This window comes from Tenrec ecaudatus, chromosome 4, assembly GCF_050624435.1.
Source record: "Tenrec ecaudatus isolate mTenEca1 chromosome 4, mTenEca1.hap1, whole genome shotgun sequence".
Taxonomy (NCBI): Eukaryota; Metazoa; Chordata; class Mammalia; order Afrosoricida; family Tenrecidae; genus Tenrec; species Tenrec ecaudatus.
The window spans coordinates 202,705,027-202,726,918 of NC_134533.1; the positions used below are offsets into that span (position 1 = coordinate 202,705,027).

General features: G+C 49.6%; 1 protein-coding gene across 1 annotated transcript in view; it reads right to left on the reverse strand.

The window, feature by feature from the left end:
* The window catches only part of TRAIP (TRAF interacting protein), a 29,353-nt gene extending 9,558 nt beyond the window's left edge, over positions 1-19,795 (reverse strand). The window contains exons 1-6 of the mRNA XM_075547389.1: positions 19,605-19,795; positions 5,435-5,492; positions 4,901-4,984; positions 2,611-2,650; positions 2,003-2,130; positions 397-491 (exon numbers count right to left, since the gene is read on the reverse strand). Of these exons, the coding sequence (XP_075403504.1) occupies positions 397-491; positions 2,003-2,130; positions 2,611-2,650; positions 4,901-4,984; positions 5,435-5,492; positions 19,605-19,702 (503 nt within the window). The 5' untranslated portion in view covers positions 19,703-19,795. The remainder of the gene's footprint in view (positions 1-396; positions 492-2,002; positions 2,131-2,610; positions 2,651-4,900; positions 4,985-5,434; positions 5,493-19,604) is intronic.
* Between the last annotated feature and the right edge of the window lie 2,097 nt (positions 19,796-21,892).

Here is a 21,892-nt window from a genome sequence, read left to right on the forward strand (position 1 = left end):
GCCTTTCTGTCTCCCTCTGCTCTGTTGCTATAGCGACAGCCTCAGCTGCTAGGCTGCTTCAGCAGGTAGCTCTGCCCAAGGAGCTGAGCACAGCTCCAAAAGGATGCTGCTGCTGGGGAGAGGGGTAGAACGACCTCAAGGTTAGGTGTGCCCAGAGAGAAGGCCGGCCAGGTTGTGTGTCAGAAGCAGCAGAGACAGGGAGGAGTGTGGCAGGGGCCTCAATCGGAAGTGGAGCTGCCCACAGAGGTGAAGCAGAGACTTGGGTCCACCCCCAGCTGGCCTGAGGCCACCCTGACTGTTGGAATCTGAGCCTTCAAGGTGGTCCAACCCCACTCCCTGTGTCACCTGGGAGTCATGGGCTCCAGGGTCCCAAGCAGGCCCTGGCTCTAGGCTCACCGCTCCATGGTCTTCATCTTGCTCCGGAGTCGGCGGGCCTCCTCCCGCGCTTGCTTGGTCTCATCCTGCTGCTGTTCCAGGAACTTCATCTGCTTCTGAAAAGCAAGCATGCCCACACCTGTTGCTTGGAGGCTCCCAGGGACCAGGCTAAGTCACTGGGAGAACTCCAGCCCAGAGCTGTCGGCCCTACACTTTGGGAAATGCTGACAACCATGAGCCCCAACACCCTGGGAGGCAAGGCACAGGCTCCCCTCTGGCTAAGGCAAAGGTTCTCAATCTGTAGGTCGAGACCACTTTGGGAGCCGAATAATCCTTTCACAGGGGTCGCCTAAGACCATCGGAAAACTTATATTTCCAGTGGCCTTAGGAACCAAGATGTTGGCTTCTTACGCATACTGTTGCCAAATGTAGCAATGGGGTTTACTGTTGTTATAACTACGTATTGTTTTTGTGATTAATCACTATGCTTTAATTATGTTCCATATGTAATCATGAAAATGCATCCTGCGTATCAGATATTTATTTACATGATGATTTATAACAGTAGCAAAATGACAGTGATGAAGTAGCAACGAAAATAACTTGTGGTTGGGGTCATCACCACATGAGGAACTGTATGAAAGGGTCGCAGCATTAGGAAGGTTGAGAACCACTAGGCTAAGGGATCCTGGGCCAGCCGCTTCCTCCTGAGATCTCCCTCCCTGTGACACAGCCCACTGCGGCTGCACGGGGGGGGGGGGGGGGGTGGGGGGGGTGGTGGTGGTGGGGCATGTTGTGTAGGTAGGTAGCTGGGGACGTCTGGGGCATAACCCAGATCAGGACATGTTGCCAGGATTGGGCAGCTGTGCTGGAGGCAGCTGGCCTGGCTGCCCTCAGCACACAACCACTCCGCTTCTGACCTGGGAATACCTCCAGAGCCTGGTGCTCTGCAGCAGGTGCTGGCGGGCTTGCTCCCCCCTCCCCGACAGCCAGACCTCAGGATGCAGCCACAGGCAATGCTCGTCCCTGGTCACAAAGGCAGTGGTCCCCCTCTCCCTTTCAAATGGCTCCTGCCCAGGAGGCTAGAATATCAATCGCAGGTTCAGATCAATCGCCTATGCCCCTTGGAGAGCAAGAGGCTCCCCAACCCAGGTTGATTCAAAATTCATCTGGGTCTGGGGCGCTTGCTCTGCGGGCTTTGATCTGCCCAGTCAGCTCAGCACAGCTGACTTCAAAGGCCCTGCTTCTCCCCAGGAGGCTGTTTGATCTGGCTCCGGAGCAGCCTGCCCAGGACTGCAGTGCTGAGGGAAGGCTCACCAGCCTAGCCTTGTCAGTGGAGCATGAACCACTTTTGGAGACACAGCCAGGCTGCCCTGAGCCCCGAGCCGAGCCTCGGCCTTGGTTGGGCTGTGCTTCCATGAGGCTAAGGGAAGGTTTCACCTCTCCAAACCACCTGGGACCAAGTCCAATAGGGCCGGAGCAGTACAGGACAGGAAGGCCTCGGGGAAAAGGGCTTTGCTTCTACTTTACAAGCGTGCAAGCCCAGGTACGGAGAGAGAACCAAAGGCTACCGGCAGCGTGATGAGGCCAGGACGGGGATCCCTTCCCCTCGGGCCCCACGGCCCACCTTGAGGGTGGAACACAGCATCTCTGCCTTGTTCAAGGACTGCTGCAGGGATTCCACGGTGGCATTGCGCTCCTCCAGTGTGTCCCGCAGGGTATCGATGATGGCCTGGCTGTCTCGCTTCTCCTTCTCTGGAGAAGGGATCAAAAGGGGCCCATCATCCCATCAGCTGGAGAATCTGGGCGCTGGCACCCGGCTCATGAGTCAGGTGGCTAAGCTTATCTCGCTGCCCACTCTTCTCTCTGGGAAGCTGAGCCTGAGCCTCTTTCTGCTGCTTGGGGCGACTTGGAAAAACATCTCCCTGCTCCTCTTCCCACGGACTGACCTACAACTTACCTCATCAGCCGTCCTGAAGCTTACTGAGGGCCCTGTCAAACTAGCTGATATTCTGCCCCGCTAAGTGCTCCACAGCCCCGAGGCTTGGTCTTGGTCAAGAAGCTCACCTGGTCTAGGTGACTGCTTCACTCACCGACTTTCCTCTCCTCTCTGCCAGTCTTAGTACCAAAGGAGAGTTCTCAGCTCTGCCCAAAAGGTGGAGGTTCCCTCCTGATCCCCCTTCCTCTTAGCACCCAGTCAGGGGCTTCCCTGGCCCCGGTCTCTTGCGAACTCACCTTTCTGGGAAAGTTGGGCTCTGGTGCTGTCAAGTTCATTCTGCAGAGAAACATCCACAGTAAGCAGCAGGAAAGTGTCACAGACGATCTCCTTCAGGACGGCAAAGGGGAGCCGCCCTGCAGCCTGCATGTCTAGGGAGGCAGGGACCCCGATGTACCTTACAACCAAGCTAAGCCACCAGGTGTCTTTAAAAACCAAGTCACCGGTAAGGTGGGGAAACGTAATCTCAGGGGCAAGGACCAGGCAGCAGTGGGAGATGGCGGGGAGAAGTACGGCTGGCCTGTGTCCGCGCTCAGCAGCAGGGGCTTTCTTCGCTTCCTTGGCCCTGTGATGACCCTCGCTATCTCTGGGCATCAGCGGTTCAGAGACACAGAGGAGGAATGGCCAGGGACTTGGGGCCAACACCCTGCTTCACAGTTTGCCTCCCCGAGCCCCAGGCTGGCTCTGTATACCACAAGCTCACAGCCCCAGCCTCTACTGGGAGGCACTGGCTGGAAAGGTGAGCCAGGACAACTGTGCCCCTCTGGGTGAAAGCTTACACGTGCCAGCTTGGGACCAGGTGGTCAGGAGGGCCAAGGGAACCTCTCGAGGCCACTCCCCACAGAACCACCAAGAAAGAGGCTGGTGCAGCACTGAGCCCATCTCCATGTGGGGCAGAGCAATCAGTAACCCTGTGTACAAGCAAGGGGTCTCTCCACAGCAAGACAACCACGCTTTGCAGCATTGAAAGGTTTGGCCATGGCCTTCGTCACCCTTCAGGCCTGGGACGGAACTTGCCCCTCTCCCCGCGCTGGCTCCCTTTTAGCCAAATAGGCCCATAAGGTGACCAACAGGCAGTCTTGTGAATAATGGACCCTGTGAGGTCAGCAGGGCAGCACCTACACAAGGACAGCGTCGAGAAGGCGGGAGAGTTAGTAAAGAGGGATGGACATAGGAGACGCAGGGGACGGGGGATGAGGGACATGGGGGTTGCAGACAAGGACAGGAGCCTAGCATGGCGTGCATGCGCGGTTGAACAGAACATATCAACACAACCCCGCAAACCTGTACCCAATTCATAGCAAAATTAAAAAGGCTTCCGTGGGGGCAGCTGCATGGAATCCAGGCAAACCCGCCTCCGGATGAACCCTTACCAGAGCAACAACCTGAGAAGCTCACACCCACATGATCTCTGTCTCAAGAGGGGAACATGGCTACGGGCCCCCAATAAAATGATTAAAATAAATAAATTAAAACTTAAGAAAAGAGGTGAACATGGCTTCTGTTGTCAAAATCTCTGTCCAGTACTCGAGGCAGGAGCTGTGTGGACTGACCAGCTGGGGGTTCCCAGGAGGGCATGGGGAAGGAGCTGCCAGAGAGCGGATACTAGCCCAAGGTCAGCGTGTCACTGCCCACTCCCCTGGCTCCTTCCACACCCCTTGGGCTGCCTTTAAAGCCTCTGCTCCAAGCCACTCCAGATGGCTCCTCCCTGTCTCCCCAACCTGGCTTTGGAAGCCAGAAAGAAAAGAAATGGTCTTTGTTGCCTTCACCCCAGGGAGGGAAGTTACCATGGTGATGAACAGGCTGGCTCTAGGCACAAAAGCTCCATGTGCTTGAAGCAAGCGATGGGGCTCCAAGGACATCATGACGCCCCAGGCCGGGGATGAGCAGACCCTGTCTGACGATCACACATAAACGCAGAGAACAGGGATTGCTGGTAAACCCAGCCCAGGCCGAGAGTACCAACTGCTGGGTCTTGTATGCACACACAAGCTAAATTGTAGACTCAAAGGTGAAGGAATAAAAATCTAAGAGGGAACCCTCACTGCCACCCGCAGTGTGGGTTTCCCCCCTGGTGGAATATCTTGACTCCAAGGACTGGGTCCCTTCTATCCCTGACGCAGGGACCTGGATTTAAACAAGGCTTCTCAGGCAGTCTTTAGGCTCAGCCAGTTTGGGGAATTACAGTAGTCCCCCCCCCCCCTTCCCCTGGCTAAGCGAGAGTCTTCTAATCTGTCTGTAACTCTCCCAGCAGCAAAGTGGCCTGGATGAGATGGGAGGGGAGCTGGGGTGGGCACTGGTCTGAAAGCCCAAGCTGCAGGCTCACGGTGGGGTGGCCTCCTTCTACCCTAAAAGGGCCATCTTCCATGACCACCACTCTCAGGTCATCCATCAGCAAGTGTTCTCTGCTCTTCTCACGCCCCCCTACAACACCCCCTTCCCCATGGCTCCAGGCCAGCTGCCGGGTGAGAGCGGGGAGGGAACTCCTAGAAGGCTTGCGCTTTGTGGGATAAGATGAGTTCCTGGTACCTTTAAGAATTCAGCATCCAAGACATTCTCCTCCTCCTGGGCAAGGTCAAAGAAGAGCTTATTGATAATGGTCCTTTTGCCAACCTGGATGGGAGAACAGGGAGAGTATGACTGCGTGGCTGGGTCATGGGCCAGTGGGACAGTGTGCATGAGTTCCACCACCCGCCTAACATACATGCCAGAGCCTGTCCCTTGGAGACAGAAAGCCTCTCCCACCTTGCAGGCAAAGCCAAGCCAGGACTGCTAATTTGGTGGTTGCTGACGTCAGAGCACTTTGGTTCTATGGGGTGGGTGCTCATAACACACCCCAACTGCAGGTGCTGGGGACCCAAGGAAACAGGGGGAAGAAAAAGCAGCCGGTGAACACTGGCCTAGGCGGCCACTCCAGGGTACAGCAAGGGAGGGCCCACTGGCCTCAAATCCAAGAGTCTCAAAAGGATGGACCCACTGGCCCATTTCAGAGGCCCTTCTCCATTCCCACTTCCTGCCCACAAGAAGGCAGCTCCCACTGAGCTCCTGTGCTCACACCCTCACCTGGATTCGGCATTGTGGGCAGGTCCGACTCGGTGCTGTCTCGAACCACTGGATCAGGCTGGAATGAGAAGCAGAAAAACAGACTGGTGAGCCCTGGCTTGGCAGAGGACAGAGTCCGGTAGCTGTACTACCTGTACATTCACTGCCTGCATAGCAGGGGGTAACACCACGGGCAGAGGGGACAGCACATGACAGAAGGCCCATACCCAGTTCTTAGCCCTGCCTGGGTGGTACAGTTAGGTATTAGACTAGCAGTGGAAAGGCTGGAGGTTCAAACTCACCCAGAGGCTCCTTGAGAAACAGACCTGGCCATCTTTGAAAGGTCAGTTTTGAAAACCCCATGGGATCACGGGGTTGCCATGAGTGAGGATGTATCTGAAGGCCACGAGTTGTAACAGAGGAGCCCTGGTGTAATGGGTTATGCTGAGAGCCACAGTCTCCTGGGGAGAAAGACGAGGCTTTCTACTTCTGTCAAGGTTCCTTGTCTCAGACACTCACAGTTTCTATCCGCTGTGAGCCGCTCTGGGATCTCTCTGGGTCGGAGTCGCTCGATAACAATAAGTAGTTTGAGCTGAGTAATAATAACCTGCGGGGATTTTACTTCAGGCCAACAGTCAGAGCCCAGAGACCCCTTCCCACTGGGGTCCAGGCAAGAGTGAGTCAAGGGCTGGGAGACTTACCATTGTCAACGCTGCCCAGAGACCTACAGATTCAATGCCACCCCAGTCAAACACCTAACAGAAACAGAGAACCCCAATCGCAACATTCAATGGAAAGGCAAGAGGCCCTGAGTGGCTAAACTCAGAGTGAAGCAGCAGGACTCACACCGCCCGATTTAAAGATGTGCTTTGATCAAGACAGGCTGGACTGATACAACAACAGACACATCAAGTAGACAATGGGATAGCACTGCGAGTCCTGCTCAATGCACCACACATCCACGGTTAACGGTTTCTGACCAGGGTACTAAATCTATTCAATGGGGAAAGAAGAGCTTCTTCAATGAATGATGCTGGGAAAAATTAAACAGAATCCTTGCCTCACACCACACACAAAAACAAATCCCAAACACAACAAGGACCTAATCATGCAAACTAAAACCAAATCGTTCTTGGAAGACCCATTAGGAGGAACGCTGTCAGATCCAGTCTTCAACAATGGGCCATCCAGTATACTAAATGTATAAACAGTGAAAGGCAAAGTAAATAAATGGGATCTCATAAAAATTTTAAACTTTTGTTCATCAAAAGACTTTACTAAAAAAGTGAAAAGACAAGCTATTTGCAGGGAGAATATCTTCAAAAACCTTATATCCAACAAGAATCTAATTACCAAACTATATATAAAACTTTAACTCCCACAGGGAAAGTGAGACCAGACTTCAACCCAGTGCTGCAAGGTGTGAATGCAATATCCCGCCGTGGAGTAGGGAACCAGTGGAGAGGTCTGGGAGGCTGGCCCCAGCACCAAAAATTAAGTGGATTCCTGCCTCTCCCCCAAAAAGAATTTGTTTCAAAGGACGACATTGATTCTGCAGCTCCCGGAGATGGACATATCTGATCAGAGCACACGGGAGCAGATGAAGGGGGAGGAGGCGAGAGTAGAACACAGCCTGGCCCATCAGGCCGTGAGGATGATGTTCCTGAGTAGAGCAGCCAGTCCACAGAGAGAACAACATGGCTGGCCCCACTATGAGAAATGATGCCCCTCAGTGACTAAGGGCGATACAGGGGACTGCACCGGAGACACAGTGTGGGAATTGCACCTGACCTGATCCCACCACATCGAGGCAAAGCACTGGGGGAGTGCAGCGGAACAGCAAGGGAATGGAGCGGCAAGGTCCCCAGGGAATGCTGAGTGTGGACTTTGGGGCCAGGGCGTGGTGCCCCAACAGACTGGACTGGAAAACGCTCCTAAGGGCCAGCAAACGATCCTTGAATGAACTACAAGTTTTTCTTTTGTGAAAACAAAACAAAACAAAACTTTAACTTAACAACAAAAAAACAAATACCGTAATCTAACCATAAAGTGGGCAAAGGGCTCAAAACGGATTTTTTTACCAAGAAGAATACTGAATGACCACCAAGCACATGCAAAAATGGTCCAACATCACTATCATCAGTCAAACACATGATAAACACATGCTACAGCCTGGATGCATACTACACGATCAATGGAGCTTGAAGATATGCTGAAGGAAATTAATCAGTCATAAGGACAAATATTGTATGCCTTTTTTTTACAAAAAGAAACAAAAATACAAGTGCACAGAGATCCAAGTGTATAGGTTACGGGGTTAGGAGGGAGGGAGAAAGTGTTCGGGGAATGTAAAAATCACAGCGATTAAGGGCAGGGCGGACGTGACTGCTGCCAGTAAGTTGCACAGCTATGAAAAGCCGAGCTGGCAAAAACCGTGTGATAGACAGCTCTCCAACACGCGCGCACACACGCCACACAACCAAAACCACTCGTGGGCTCTGGTTCCCCAGTTTAGAGATCAGGGCCACGGGTTCCGGAGACAGCCCAGTTAATCGGCCCATACCCGTGTAGTGCTTCTGCCCGACCTCCTGGTTCTATGCAGACTGCTTGGGTCTTCCAAGCAGCCCTCCAGGTGTATCCCCAGCTGAGCACCGAGGACGGAGCGAGACGAGTGGGAAGAGAGCAGGGAGCGTGTGGCTCCTTGGGCGAACTGTCTCCTTTGTCCTGAGATCAGGGAACTAGGGGGTGCCTAGCTGTCATTACTAGAATTTTTTAAAATCATTTTATTGGGTGCTTGTACAACGCTTCTCACAATCCATACATACATCCACTGTGTCCAGCACATTCACACATTTGTTGCCATCATCATTCTCAAAACATTTGGCTTCTACTTGAGCTCTTGGTATCAGCAACTCATTTTTCCCCTCCCTCCCCATGCCCCCTCCCTCGTGAACCATTGATAACTTATACATTATTATTACTTTGTTATATCTTACACTGTCCGATGTATCCCTTCACCTACTTTTCTATTGTTGGTCCCCCAGGGAGGAGGTTATATTTAGATCCTTGTAATCGGTTCCCCCTATCTACCCCACCCTCCCGGTATCGCCACTCTCACCAATGGTCCTGAGGGATTTATCTGTCCTGGATTCCCTGTGTTTCCAGTTCCTATCTACACCAATGTACATCCTCTGGTCTAGCCAGAATTATAAGGTAGAATTGGGATCATGATAGTGGTGGTGGTGGTGGTGGTGGTGGTGAGGGGGGCACAGAATTTAGGAACGAGAGGAAAGCTGCATGCTTCATTATTGCTACACTGCACCGACTGGCTCATCTCCTCTCTAAGATCCTTATTACTGGAATTTTTGATCCACGATTCCACAGAACAACCTTGACCAAAGGGGAGGAAGGGCAGGGCAGAATTTTAAAATCTCGTTGACTCGGCTTTCTGGTGCCATGGAAGGTGGATGAACCAAACTACTGCCTTGACCTATTCTTTTAAACCTAAAATAAATTTTAAAATCGCTTCTGAAGTCTTCTTAAAACCAAGTCATACCCCTCCCCAGATATATGTGCTACAGAGGACAACACTAAACCTACAGGCTGGGAAGAGGGGCCGCCATGCCATGCCCACACGGAAGCAAAGCAAGAATGAAAAAGAGAAGGGGACAGGCTAGACCCCATATCAGCACACCAAACCCGGAGGGCAACGTCCCTACACGGAGCTGCTAAGGCACAGAGAGGATGGTAGGGCCAGCAACAGCTCAAGACACGTTGTCCCCACATACGGCGGCAGAGGACAATACTGGGGACACACAGCAGGGAGTGAGTTCAGTCTGAACCCCCACAGCAGGGCGAACCAAGAAATCAATATCACAGAAAGCAATGGGAGCAAGAAAAGACACAAAGCCCCTGAAGAGTACCAAAGGTAGACATCAGCTCTCGCAAGTCCCCCAGGACCACTGGGGGGACACTCACAAAGGTCAGTGGACAGACCTGGAATTATGGGTTGTTTTTTTTTTCCCTTTTGTCAATCTTTCGTTTTCTTTTTATTTGGTCTGTGTTATTGTTGGTTTGCCTACCTATGTAAGACAGGTATGGGAAGCAAGCTCGAGGGAGGAGAAAGCAACAGCAACAGGACCAACATCCCTGGGGGTACTTGGGGGAAGGAAGCAGTGAGCAAACAATGCCATAGACAGGAATTAAAATCAACAACAAGGAGGACATAGAGACCATGGGGGAGTTGGAGCAACAGCAATCTAGCTGAGAGGAACTACAAAAGGCTGAAGTAGAGGCTAAGAGCGTGATGGTGGGGCAGGAGGAAGGTGACAGGAAACAGGGGAATGATGTACGAAGCAAAGATATATGTAGAGGTATAAGCATAGGTGTGTGCATATGTTAATTCATTAATTCATAAAAGTAGAGGTATTGGCCCATGGACATATATTTCTATGGCAATACACTAAGGTTGTGGATGGACTTCGGGCCTCTGCTCACGCCCTCCCTCAATGCAAGAACACTTTGTTCTAACAACCTGGCATCCTGTGATGCTCACCTTCCCAACACCATTGCTGAAGTCAACTGGTATATAAGCAAATGTGGTGAAGAAAGTGGATGGTACCTGGCTATCAAAAAGATGTAACATCTGGGGTCTTAAAGGCTTGAAGTTAAACAAGCGGCCATCTAGCAGGGAAGCAACAAGCCCACATGGAAGAAGCACATCAGCCTGTGGGATCATCGGGTGTCACTAGGACCAGGTAACGGGCATCAGAAAACCAAAACACAAACAAAACATATTGTTGAGAATGAGGGGGGTTAAGGCAGATATCCAAAACCCATCTGTGGACAATGGGACATCCTTTCCCAGAGGGGTCACAGGGAAAGGATGAGTCAATCAGGGTGCAGTATAGTATCGATGAAACACACAATACTCCTCTGGTTCCTGACTCCCCACTATCACGATCCTAGTACTGCCCTTCACTGTGCGCCAGACTGGAGCACGTGGATGGATACAGATAAGTCACAAGCGCTCTCAACCCACGGAATCCGGGAACAGGAGTGGGAGCAGTGATACCAGGAGGAAAGAGGGAAGATCAGGGAAGGAGGGGAGGAAGGGGGAACCGTTCGTGATGATCCACACATAACCACCCCCACCCCACCCTCCAGGGGGATGAACAACAGAAATTGAGAGGAAAGGAGACAGCGGTTGGTAAGATATGAAAATAATGTATAATTTATCAAGGGGCCACTAGAGTGGCAGGGGGCGGTGGCGGGGGGAGGAGCTGATGCCAAAGGCTCAATAGAAAGTAAATAGTAAATGTCTAGAAAATAATGATGGCAACATATGGACAAATGTGCTCGATACAATTGATGTATGGATTGTCACAAGAGCTGTCAGAGCCCTCCATGAAACGTTTAAGAAAACCAACAAGTAATAGTTTAGTATACCCAGTTTTTTTTAGAAAAAAGGAGGCTCTGCTTTGAGCACCATGTTCTTTGAAGGTCTTAACTATCTAAAATCAAACTGCCAACAGCAACTTGGAAGATTATAGGCAGGAACCTTAGGAGGCAGCAGGTGTATGTTAACGTGGGAGGAGGAAGGAGAGAACAGTTACACACTTTGAAGAATGCCATCAGTGGTACCAAATGGAAGACGGTGTACCTTCTGTGCGTGCAATGTCAATAACCACAAAATAAAGTTGAAAGGAAAAAACCGTAAACAGCAGCAAAAGCAAAACCCAGCTCAGCTTTGCGTCACTGCTGGGTAGCCCGGCACGGCAACCCCGGCCTTACCCAGAATCACTGCTTTCCTACCTGGGAGAAATGAAGGTTTCTCTGGAACAGGGGCCATCAGTCACATTTGTCCTATGAATTATTTTTCAAGTACTTTGTACAATATATAAGCAAAGCTAACCAAACACAACGGACCACTCCACAATGAGTCTACAACTAAGAATAGCATCATGAATGGATCACATGAACACTGAGAAAAATAAGCCAGACACACACAAACAAGCCTACTCCACGTGATTCCATTACATAAAGGAAAAGGAGAGAAAAGCAAAAGTCCCCCGGGGTGCTGGCAGTTCAGGCAGTATTGTCCCATGGGCATGGGTGCGGTAACTGGAAGGCAGCACGAGGGGGCTCCTTGGGGCTGAGAAATGGGCGGCTGCTGGTTGTGAAAGGGCGTGCTCGATCTGTGGGAATTTCCCAAGCCATCCATTCAGTACACGTGAACTTCCCGGTAACTGGATTGTACTATGAGGAAATGTTTTGTGTATTTAAGTAAACAGTCACGCAAACAAAAAAACACACTGCCAGAGAGAAGCAGGAAACATACCATACCTGCTGCAAAGACTTTCGATTTAGAACTGGCAAACACAGACCACAACACAGCAGTGCTAGAAATGAAAATTAATTTTGGAATATCAGTACAGAATTAGAAACCAAAAAGGAATCACAGAGATTGGAAAACAAATCTAACAGAAATTCAGAAACGAGACAATGACCCAACTTAAGACTCCACCAGATGAGCTGGAGAACCGTTTAGGCACAGGTGAACATCTACTGACCTGAAAGGGAGGTTGCAGGACCACTGAGGATGATCAAAGATGGACAACACAGAGGAGGCGGGATCTGATTAATATACATAAAGGTGATCGTTCCATAAAGTTGTGGCAGTTACGCCATCTGTCAACGTGCAAAGGGGTGGAGTCTAGCCCGTCAGTCAGGTCACTGCCAATGAGGCCTCTGTGTGGCTATGGCCTTCTCCTGAGGATTCTGGGAACTCCAGTCTTCCTCTCTGGGGGTGGGACACACTCACTCTACTGGATATTCCTGTTGACAAGACACATGGACCTACGCTGATGGCAGCCAGAGCTTTAGAGCTGGAGGAGCCACGAGGAGCTCCACACCAGCCAGCCCTAAGATGCTTCTACCACCACTGAATCCACAAATCTTTTCACCCACTGGGCTGTGATCTTACTGCACGCAGCGTCACTGCACATGTTGTGAGTCTGAAGAGGAATTTACAGACTGATATTGGACATATGGGCTAACAGCTGACTTATGGAGATGATCTGGACTGGGCTGGGATGTTTTCTTAATATATGATTACTCTTATATATAGCTCTTTCTTATACATATATATGAAGTGTCCTGGATTTAGTTCTCTAGTCAATCCGGAACTCACACAATAGTAAGCATAATAATGCCTTACCCTCCAAAGATGCCTGGAAAAATGAAAGAGAAAACTCATGAACAGATGCGGAATGTGTAGCTAATTACCTCCACGAACAATCACCTCCTTTGCCATAAGACTAGAAGAACCGAATGTTGCCTGGCCAGTATTGAACATTTTGAACAGAGTCTATAGACAAACCTGGATCAAAAGGGGGGGAAATGTAGAACAGAATTTATTTTTTAATAGACTCTAGAATCTCTGAAATCTACTGCCATGACTTAACTTTTAAACCTTAAATTAAAAGTATCCCCTGATATATAAAGATATTTCTCCATATGATTTTGTATGTGCTGAAAAAAGATGCAGGGATATATTTTAGAGCATATAGGGGCAAAGTTCTGAAAGCTTCTGAACTAGGACCAAATACCTTGAGAGGCGGGGTCACTGGGCTTGGAGAACATCTGAGTCAACTGGAATAAGAGCTCACAATAACACTGTTTATACCCTGCTTTGCTAATTAGCAATTGGGATCTTAAAAGCGTGCAAGAGGCATCCAAGGTGCAATGATTAGTCTCACCATGCCCAGAGCAAAGAAGAGTAAAGAAAATCAAAGACTCAGGAAGCAACTAGTCCAAAGGGCTGATGGGCCATGTGAGTCACAGCCCCTGCTACTCGGAAACCAAAGAACGAGACGGAGCCAGCTACTGCCATCAACAAGGTCACAACAATAGTTCCTGACTAGAGAGAGGGGGGAAAGCTAAAACGAAATTCAAAACCATAAAAAGAGAAGAGAGTGAGAGAGCAGATTAGCTGGAGATTGTGGGAACAATCTGACAGAGATTATGGGAACCCTCAAGATGGTGGCCCTTAGATCCTCTTCAAACCTGGAACTGAACTCGCCCTTGGAGATGAACATTCATCCAAACCATAGTCAAGCCTATATAACGTGAGTAACTACACCAGGGAGAAAGCTGTGTGCCTCTGTGGAGGTGACCATGCTGTGATGCTGGAGGCCACGCTCACACTGCTACTCCAGCAGGGTCCCCAGGCCGAACAGGCCTCGTCGGAGCTTCCAGACTAAGAAGCAGGCTGTCCACCCCAAAGGGTGAGCAACTGAGACCACCTGCCTAGGAACAGCACTGGAACTTTGTCTGATAAGGTGTCAGAAGACAAGTCCCTCAGGTCAGCAGGTACTGAAAATACTACAGGGAAGAATTGTTGCTCAAAGTAGAGCTGACCTTAAGGGCATGGACACAGTAAAGTTATCCCTGGATTTTCATGTACAGATAGAGGGCAGCTCAAAACGAGAAGCAACAGCTGCAGACATCCATTCATCATTGGAATAGGGAATGTGCGGGAGTTTGAGGCTAGGAAACTCAGAAGTCGTCAAGCAGGAGAGGGAAAGCATTGAGATCGATGCCCTTGGCAGTGCTGAGCCGAAAGGGGCTGCTCCTGGCTTTGAATGGGAGTCAGAAGGGTTACTAAGCCGGGAAAGCCAAAGTCAAGGGGAGGGTCTTCATTATCAAAAGGGGCATCCCAAGATTTGTCTTGAAATACGAAGCTGTCTGTGATAATGACAACATCTACATGCTGACAAGGACTCCCAGTTAATATGACGAGGATTCAAATGTATGCATCAACCACTAAAGCCGATGAGGAAAAAACTGAAGAATTCGGTGAAGGTCAACACGCTGGGATGGATTCCTCCTCGTCTTCCTCGGTGGCCAGTCTGGGTAGTGCGGACCCCTGATGCAGTGACATCAAGGTGGAGATGCAGAAGCAGTGTTTGCAACAGCTGGTGCACCAGGTGGCTGATCTTCGTTGGGGAAAGGACATGGCCAAAGCCTGGGTCAAAGTGGGACAGTCGGGCTGAGCCTGTTTTGTGAACTGCAGGAAGCGTGTCATTGATCCAAGCCAGTTCATCTTGACTGGACTGGAATGGGCACAGAAACCTAAGCCTTTCTGGCTGGTCTCAGCTGTTGTCGGGACAAAGCTCTGGGGGATTACTGGCTTCTACCTTTCTCACTTAGGGGACATTTAGTCACCTGAAAATGAACAGACTGGGTGTGTGTGCGCGCGCACACGTGTGTTGTGATTTGATGGCCTTATATGTATTCAGTTGCGGGTTTTTTTTTAAAAGCTAAATGAGTTTAAAACTCTACTAGAATATATATGACTGGATGTGGGACTGTGCTTTTCTCAAAAGTCCCATAACTGTTTCCTATCATTTGAGAGTGGAGCTGCTTTCTATAAAAAATCCCCATCATTTGTTCATTTCGGATTACTAGGGGGACGGAGACTCATTTGTGTCAAAAAAGGACAGCCTTGGGGGTGGCAGTGTGAGTCGGTACTCTACCTGTATGCTTGTCAGTGCTGGAGAAACCATTTATGGTGCCTTCAGATTGTGAAAAGTGCAAATTACATGAACTTGAAATTTTCCCTAAGTACCTACCACCTCCCCTTTAGTAGGAACTAAATAGCAGGCAGTTCCAATTTGTTATCTTAAACCAAAAAAGAAAAAAACCCAACTCACTGCCATCGAGTCAATGCTGCCTCATAGCAAGCCCTATGGGATTCTGAAGCTGAACTGTTTAGGTGAGTAGAAAATCTAGTCTTTCTCTCATGGAGTTTCCAGTGGATTCAAACTGCCAACCATGAGGGTCACAGCCCAACACATAACAACTACACCATAAGGGGTCTTTCTAATCTTTAAAGGGGCCAGAAATAAGAGCTACTGGAAAATCACTAAGGAATCCCGATGGCGTAGTTCGTTATGTGTTTGATTGCTAACCACAAGGTCAGCTATTCGAGCTCATCAGCTGCTCTGCAATAGAAAGATTCACAGCCTTGGAAACCCACAGAAATTCCACTCTGTCTTTTTAAAATTTTTTATAAATCATTTTATTGGGGCTCATATAACTCTTACCACAATCCATACATACATCAATTGAGTAAAGTACCCTTATACATTCGTTGCCCTCATCATTCTCAAAATTCACCTTCCACTTGGGTTCCTGGAATCAGCTTTTTCCTTTTTTCCCTCTCCCTCCCTCCCCGCTTCCCCCTCCCTCATGAACCCTTAATAATTTATAAATTATTATTTTATCTTATCTTACACTGCCCGGCGTCTCCCTTCACCCACTTTCCTGTTGCCCATCTTCCAGAGAGGAGGTTACATGTAGATCCCCGAGATCGTTTCCCCCTTTCTACACCCCCTTTCCTCCCAGTATCACCACTCTCACCACTGGTCCTGAGGGGTTCATCTGTCCTAGATTCCCTGTGTTTACAGATCCCAACTGTACTGCTGTGCATTCTCTGGTCTAACCAGGTTTGCAAGGTAGAACTGGGATCATGATCATTGTGGGGGAGGTCCACTCTGTCTTATAGGGTTGCTCTGAGTTGTAATTGACTGACTAATAGTGAGCTTGGCACAAAAGAGACTCAAATGTTCTGAAACCCCTATTGGGCCTGTCATAGTTCAGACTCCTTTATTAAGATTAAAATGTCGCAGTCTTCTTATAAGATGGCACAACCTCTCTGCCGATGCGCAGACACTCCTAAGTTACAGTTTTTTGTATAAAGAAGCTGGGCATCAACCTCACCTCTGAAACATTTCACATGAATTATCCATTGGTTCTGATACACTGGAATGTGTTCTTTTTTTTTTTTTTTTAATTTTACCTTTTTTTTTTTTTTGGAATGTGTTCTTTAAGGCTTACTGAATACTTTGAAGAAAAAGTTAGATCTTCAAAATATTAAAATGCTTGAAAAACGCTATGCGGTTTTACATTTTTCTTTTTTTTTTTTTTTGCGGTTTTACATTTTCATACTCTAAATTGCCCTCACACCTTCCAGATTTGTGCCGTTTCAATTTTCTTTTTCATTTTTCCACTCTTCTCAAGCTGTGTCCCAGCTTTGCCATATCCAACTTGCAGTCTCTGTACAGATTGCACAGCGTCCCATACAAAACAAAAAATCACGCTGCTGCCATCTAATTCAGTGGTCCTCAACCTGTGGGTCGCGCCCCTCTTGTGGTCCAAAGACCCTTTCACGGGGTCGCCCAATTCATAACAGTAACAAAATTACAGATATGAAGTAGCAACAAATAATTTGATGGTTAGGGGTGGTCACAACAAGATGAGGAACTATATGAAAGGGTCAAAGCATTAGGAAGGTTGAGAACCACTGATCTAATTGATTCTAACTCATAGTGACCATATAGGGCAGAGTAGAACTGCCCCTATGCATTTCCAAGTCTTTAAACTTTTTACAGACTGCAGAGTGACTAGTGGGTTCAAACCACTGACCTTATACAACTGGCAGCTCAATGTATAACCAAGTAGCCATCATGGGTCCGTATACAGCTTCCCTGGAAAGTCCCTTAATACCAAATTCTTTTTCAAATATTTCTTACCTTTCTTATCTTATCCTGTGGTTTATGGGTCTGAATTCTTCTCATACTTAAGACTATGATGAAAATTAAATTAGTATAACTTAATAACTGAAAAGATAGAACATCCTATTAAGACACTAGAGCTGGTATGGTCTATACGAAGCAATTTTCCGGATCAGTGTCCCAAATAGCCCCAGGAACTGGTCTACAAACCAAGCAACCAAAAAAAGAAACATTGGGCTGTGAAATCAATGGGACTGAAGGAAGAAGTCCAAGCTGCACTGAAAGCATTAAAGAAAACAAGGGCCCAGGAACTGACGGAACATCAATCGAAAAGTTTCAAGAAACGATGCAACGCTGGAAGCACTCACTTATCCACGCAAAAAAATTGGAAGACAGCTACCTGGCCAACCAACTAGAAGAGATTCGTATCTGTGCTCACGCCAAAGAAAAGTGACCCCAAAAGAATGTCGACACCATAGAGTACCATAATTAATAACACATTAAGATCACAAGTAAAATCTTGCTGAAGATGTTTCAAAAACAGTTGTGTCGTACATTGACAAGGAGCTACACAAAATTCAAGCCTAATTCCAAAGAGGACATGGAATGAGGGATGTCATTGCCGATTGATGTCAGATGGATCTTGGCTGAAAGCAGTAAGAACAGAAAGATGTTTACTTCTGTGCTAATGACATTGAAAAGGCATTAGACTGTGTGGATCATAAGAAAATAATGAACAACATTGAGACTGGGAATTCCAGAACACTTCCTTCCACTCCCGTGGAACCTGTACATAGACCAAGAGCTATTGGGAACGCCGCATGGTTTAAAATCAGGAAAGGAGTCTACCTGGGTTGTACCCTTTTTACCATACTTACTCCATCTGTGTGTCTGTATTCTAAGCAAATAATCCAAGAAACTGGGAGACCTGAAAAAGAGTGTGGTATTGGAGGAAGGCTCATTAACTATCATATATGCAAATGATTCAACCTTGTTTGCTGAAAGCAAGGGGTAGTTCAAGCATTTGCTGACCAAGATCAAAGACTATGGCTTTCAGGACTTATTACAACTCCATGTAAAGAAATAAAAATCAAAAAAAGAAATAAAAATCCGGACCAATACACAACATCATGATAGATTAAAACAAGAAAAATAAGATTGAAGTTGTCAAGGATTTAATTTTACTTCTACCCACAATCTATGATCAAGGAAGCAGCGGCCAACCCATCCAACCCCCCCTTCCCCCAAAAATAAAAATCCAACTATGTATTGCATTGGCCAAATCTGCCGAAAAAGGCTTCTTTAAAGTGTGAAGGAGCAAAGAAGTCACTCTGAGGACTGAGATGCATCTGAGCCAAGCCAGGGTGTTTTCAGTTTCCTCATGGGCCCGTGAAGGCTGGGGAGGCGAATAAGAACAAAGAGCTGATGGATTTGATTATGGTGTTATTGATGAATATGGAATATATCATGGGCTGTCAGAAAAACAAACAAAAATCTATCTTGGACGAAGTACAGCTAGGGGAAGAAAAAAAAAAGAAGCACAGCTAGGTGGCTCCTTAGAAGTAAGAACAAGACTTCATCTCAGATACTTTGGAGACATTACCAAGAGGAACCAGGTCCTGGGAAGACATCCACTCCCTCTCTCACTGCCAGCAAACCAATGTCAACTGGTAGTGAGCCTATAGGACAGGGTAGAACTGGCCCCTCTGAATTTCTGAGACGCTACTGTCTGTAGAAGTAGAAAGCTCCGTCTTTCTCCTGAGAAGAGGCTGGTGGTTTTGAACTGCTGATCTTTCAGATTGCAGCCCAATGTGTAACCACCATGCCACTAAAGACCCGGGAAAGAGAGTGTGCTTGGTAGAGGGTCAGCACAAAATGGACTGACACGGTGGCTACAGCAATGGGCTCAAATATAATCATTGTGAGGCTGGCCCAGGACCCAGGCAGGGGATGGGTCTGTTGAATCTAGCAGTTGCTTAAGTCTTAATCAACTGAATAACAACTCACAACAACCTTCTAGTTAAATAAAGATATTAGATTTTTTTAAAACTCCAATTAAAGGGTGCTTCCAAGAGGCACCTGCAAAACACCAAGTCCACAGAAGAGTTGAAAATAAAAGATAGCATGCAGACAGTGAATAGCGACGAGCTCTTAGAATCTTGATTTCCACAGCACACCAGTCGCACTGGTGCTCAGCCTTTCAGCGCCCTTTAGCCAGTAAGGGGCCTCCTGCGGGGAAATGTCTTTTGAGATCTGCCAGCAGCCTGGCTACGTACTTCCAAGAGTCTCTCGGCCCCAAAGCACCCAGGGATCAAGCTGCATACCAGGTGCACACAAAGTTAGCTAGCACCTCCTTGCCCTTGGAAGTGAACCTGGGTTTTCCGGCATCCGAGAAATCACTGACCAATGAGATGACGGGGGCGGAACCACTCCAAACCATTAACCACAACACCTACCGAGCAACACAACGGGCTCTTTAAGGGGTAAAAGCTCTCGTCTGGCCGACCTCACCACAAAGCTGGGTTCCGGGTTCGGGTGGCTAGGAGGCCCGAGACTCCACCGCCCGGAGGCCGACAGAGGCGAGCGCCAGGCCCCGACTCGCAGTCACTCACCACTGCAGGTGGAAAGTGTGGCCGCAGTGGATAGCGGCCACGTCGCGGGAGTGATCGAAGAAGTCGGAGCAGATGGTGCAGAGGGCACGGATAGGCATAGCGGCGGCATTCAGGAGAGCCGGGTAACCAGCGCAACCGCAGCCGCCCCGCCGCCCCTCAGCTCCTTTCAAATTTGGTTCCTCCGCATCGCTTCCGGGAGCGAACCGGAAATGACGATATCAGACCCGGCGCCGAAGCCTTCAGCTGGCTCCTGGATTGGGCGAGCCAGCCGGGGGCGGGGCGGGGCGGCTCGCCGGCGCGGGAGCGCTGGGTCTGAACGCGGGCTGGTGCAGTCCCAGGGCCCGAGGGCTTCCGGCTGTGGGCAGCGACCGCGCTCCTGGCGGGGCTCATCCTCAGTCGCGACGTTCTACTCCCAAACCAGGCTTGATGTGAGATGTGCCGGGCACGGGACCCTCAAGCCCTGGTGCACGTAGGATGGGATGATGATCTCCATGGGGAGCAGTTTGGGACGGACACGGAGGCCAGCCCCTGGTTTCCACAAGCTAAATGAACGCCCCACCCTGTCAACCTTCTGGCTTGGTAGGACCCTCAAAGGATGACATGAAAACCCTAACGCTTCTGCACAGCTACCGTCACCCGGGCTTTGTCCAAGCAAGGCATGACATCCCTTAGTTTATTGACCCAGGGCCTAGGGCAGTCTCCTCATGTTAGACCAGTTAAGCCTCTGGTGCTGCAGACGCTGGGAATTTCTGAGGTCTTGATGTCCACAGACAAGTGGTGAACACGATGGACTAACACACTCTCATTGCCATAAATGAGGTTATCCACGAGAGAAAGGAGCATCCCTGGTGAGCTCACCTGGGCCCATCTGGGCTAGAGCAAGTCTCCAGGTGAACCCAGGGATTTGGACCCTATCTTTGGCAGTGTTGCTTCTCCCATCCTCGGGAGAAACCTCATACAGAGCCTCATAACCTAAAGCTGCTGTGCTCCAGCCTAAGTAGCCCTGGAAGGATGTCCGTTCGGGCTTGCGTGGAGTAACTCAGGTGTTGTTCATAGAAAGGACTCAACTCTGAAGGCAGCAGAGAACCTTGGTGGGATGCCCACCTTGCCCTCTTCTCCCCAGCCCAGGAGAGCCCACTGTGGCCATGGACAAGGGCTCACCCGTGTTGGCTGGCCCTGGGTAGTTTCCAGCTCTATGCCTAGAGTAAGACAAGCAACAGGAGTCAGCAGAATGGCCCAGGCCCTGGCACCTGCATGGATGTCAAGTCCACACCACGGGCCCACTGGAGAGAAACATGCTGCTGTGGGGTGTGTTGGCTCTCAGCACAGACAATTCCCAGGCACAGAGCACAGTCCACGGCGGGATCTGCCCCCAACTCCCCCTCCCCACTGCTTTCCAAGGACCCTTGGATGGAGGAAGCAAAGGCAAGAGGGTGCCAAGACTTTTGCAGGATGACGTTTATTTGCCAGGTTCAGCAGGCACAGTTCACCCACTGGCCTTCACATACATACACGCGCACACACACACGCTCACGCACGCGCACACACACACACACGCACACCAGAGCAGACCCACAGGCATGCAGGAAGAAGGGCAGGACCACCACAGAGTGCTGAGCAGGGGCTGGGATTGGTATGGCTGCCTGCCCAGACTGTAGTGGGGTCTGACAAAGGGTACCTGCCAGAAGGATCCATCAGGGAACTAGGGGCGGAGTGGGCCTGTTCTACATCCCCATCCCAACAAAAGCAACTCATTGCTTAGAGGTGCCTGGACCTCCCTCCAAGCCCTGAGAGAAGTGGAGGTGGGCTGTAGAAAGGGGTGGGTGGGAAGGGTTCCACTCTTTTGTTGGAATGGGAAGGCAGAAAATACACCCGGGTAAAGGGCAAACGCCACAATCATAGTCTATGGGGCTCTGCCATGAGGCAGCCACACTCAGATGGAGAGGGCATGGGGGCTGAGGTTGAGGAGGAAGGCATTTGGGGAGAACAGGGGACTCTCACTCCTCCAGTTGGCCCAGGGAAAGGACCCAGCTGGGCTGAGGACCTGGGTGTGGGGCCTGCACACTTTGCCATATCCCTACTGCTCCCTTTCCAGGTTTATGGAGCTTGGGGGGTCCAGCACAGCCCATTGCAGGACCCAGGAAATGACACGGATATCTTGGAATGGCCTTCCAAGGCCAAAGATGGATGCTTCCACCCTCCTACTCACTGTTTCCCACTTCTTAGGGTCCCCACAGGCCCCCTGCAACCCATCTTCTCTGAAAGGACACTGCTCTAGTTTTCTGCAT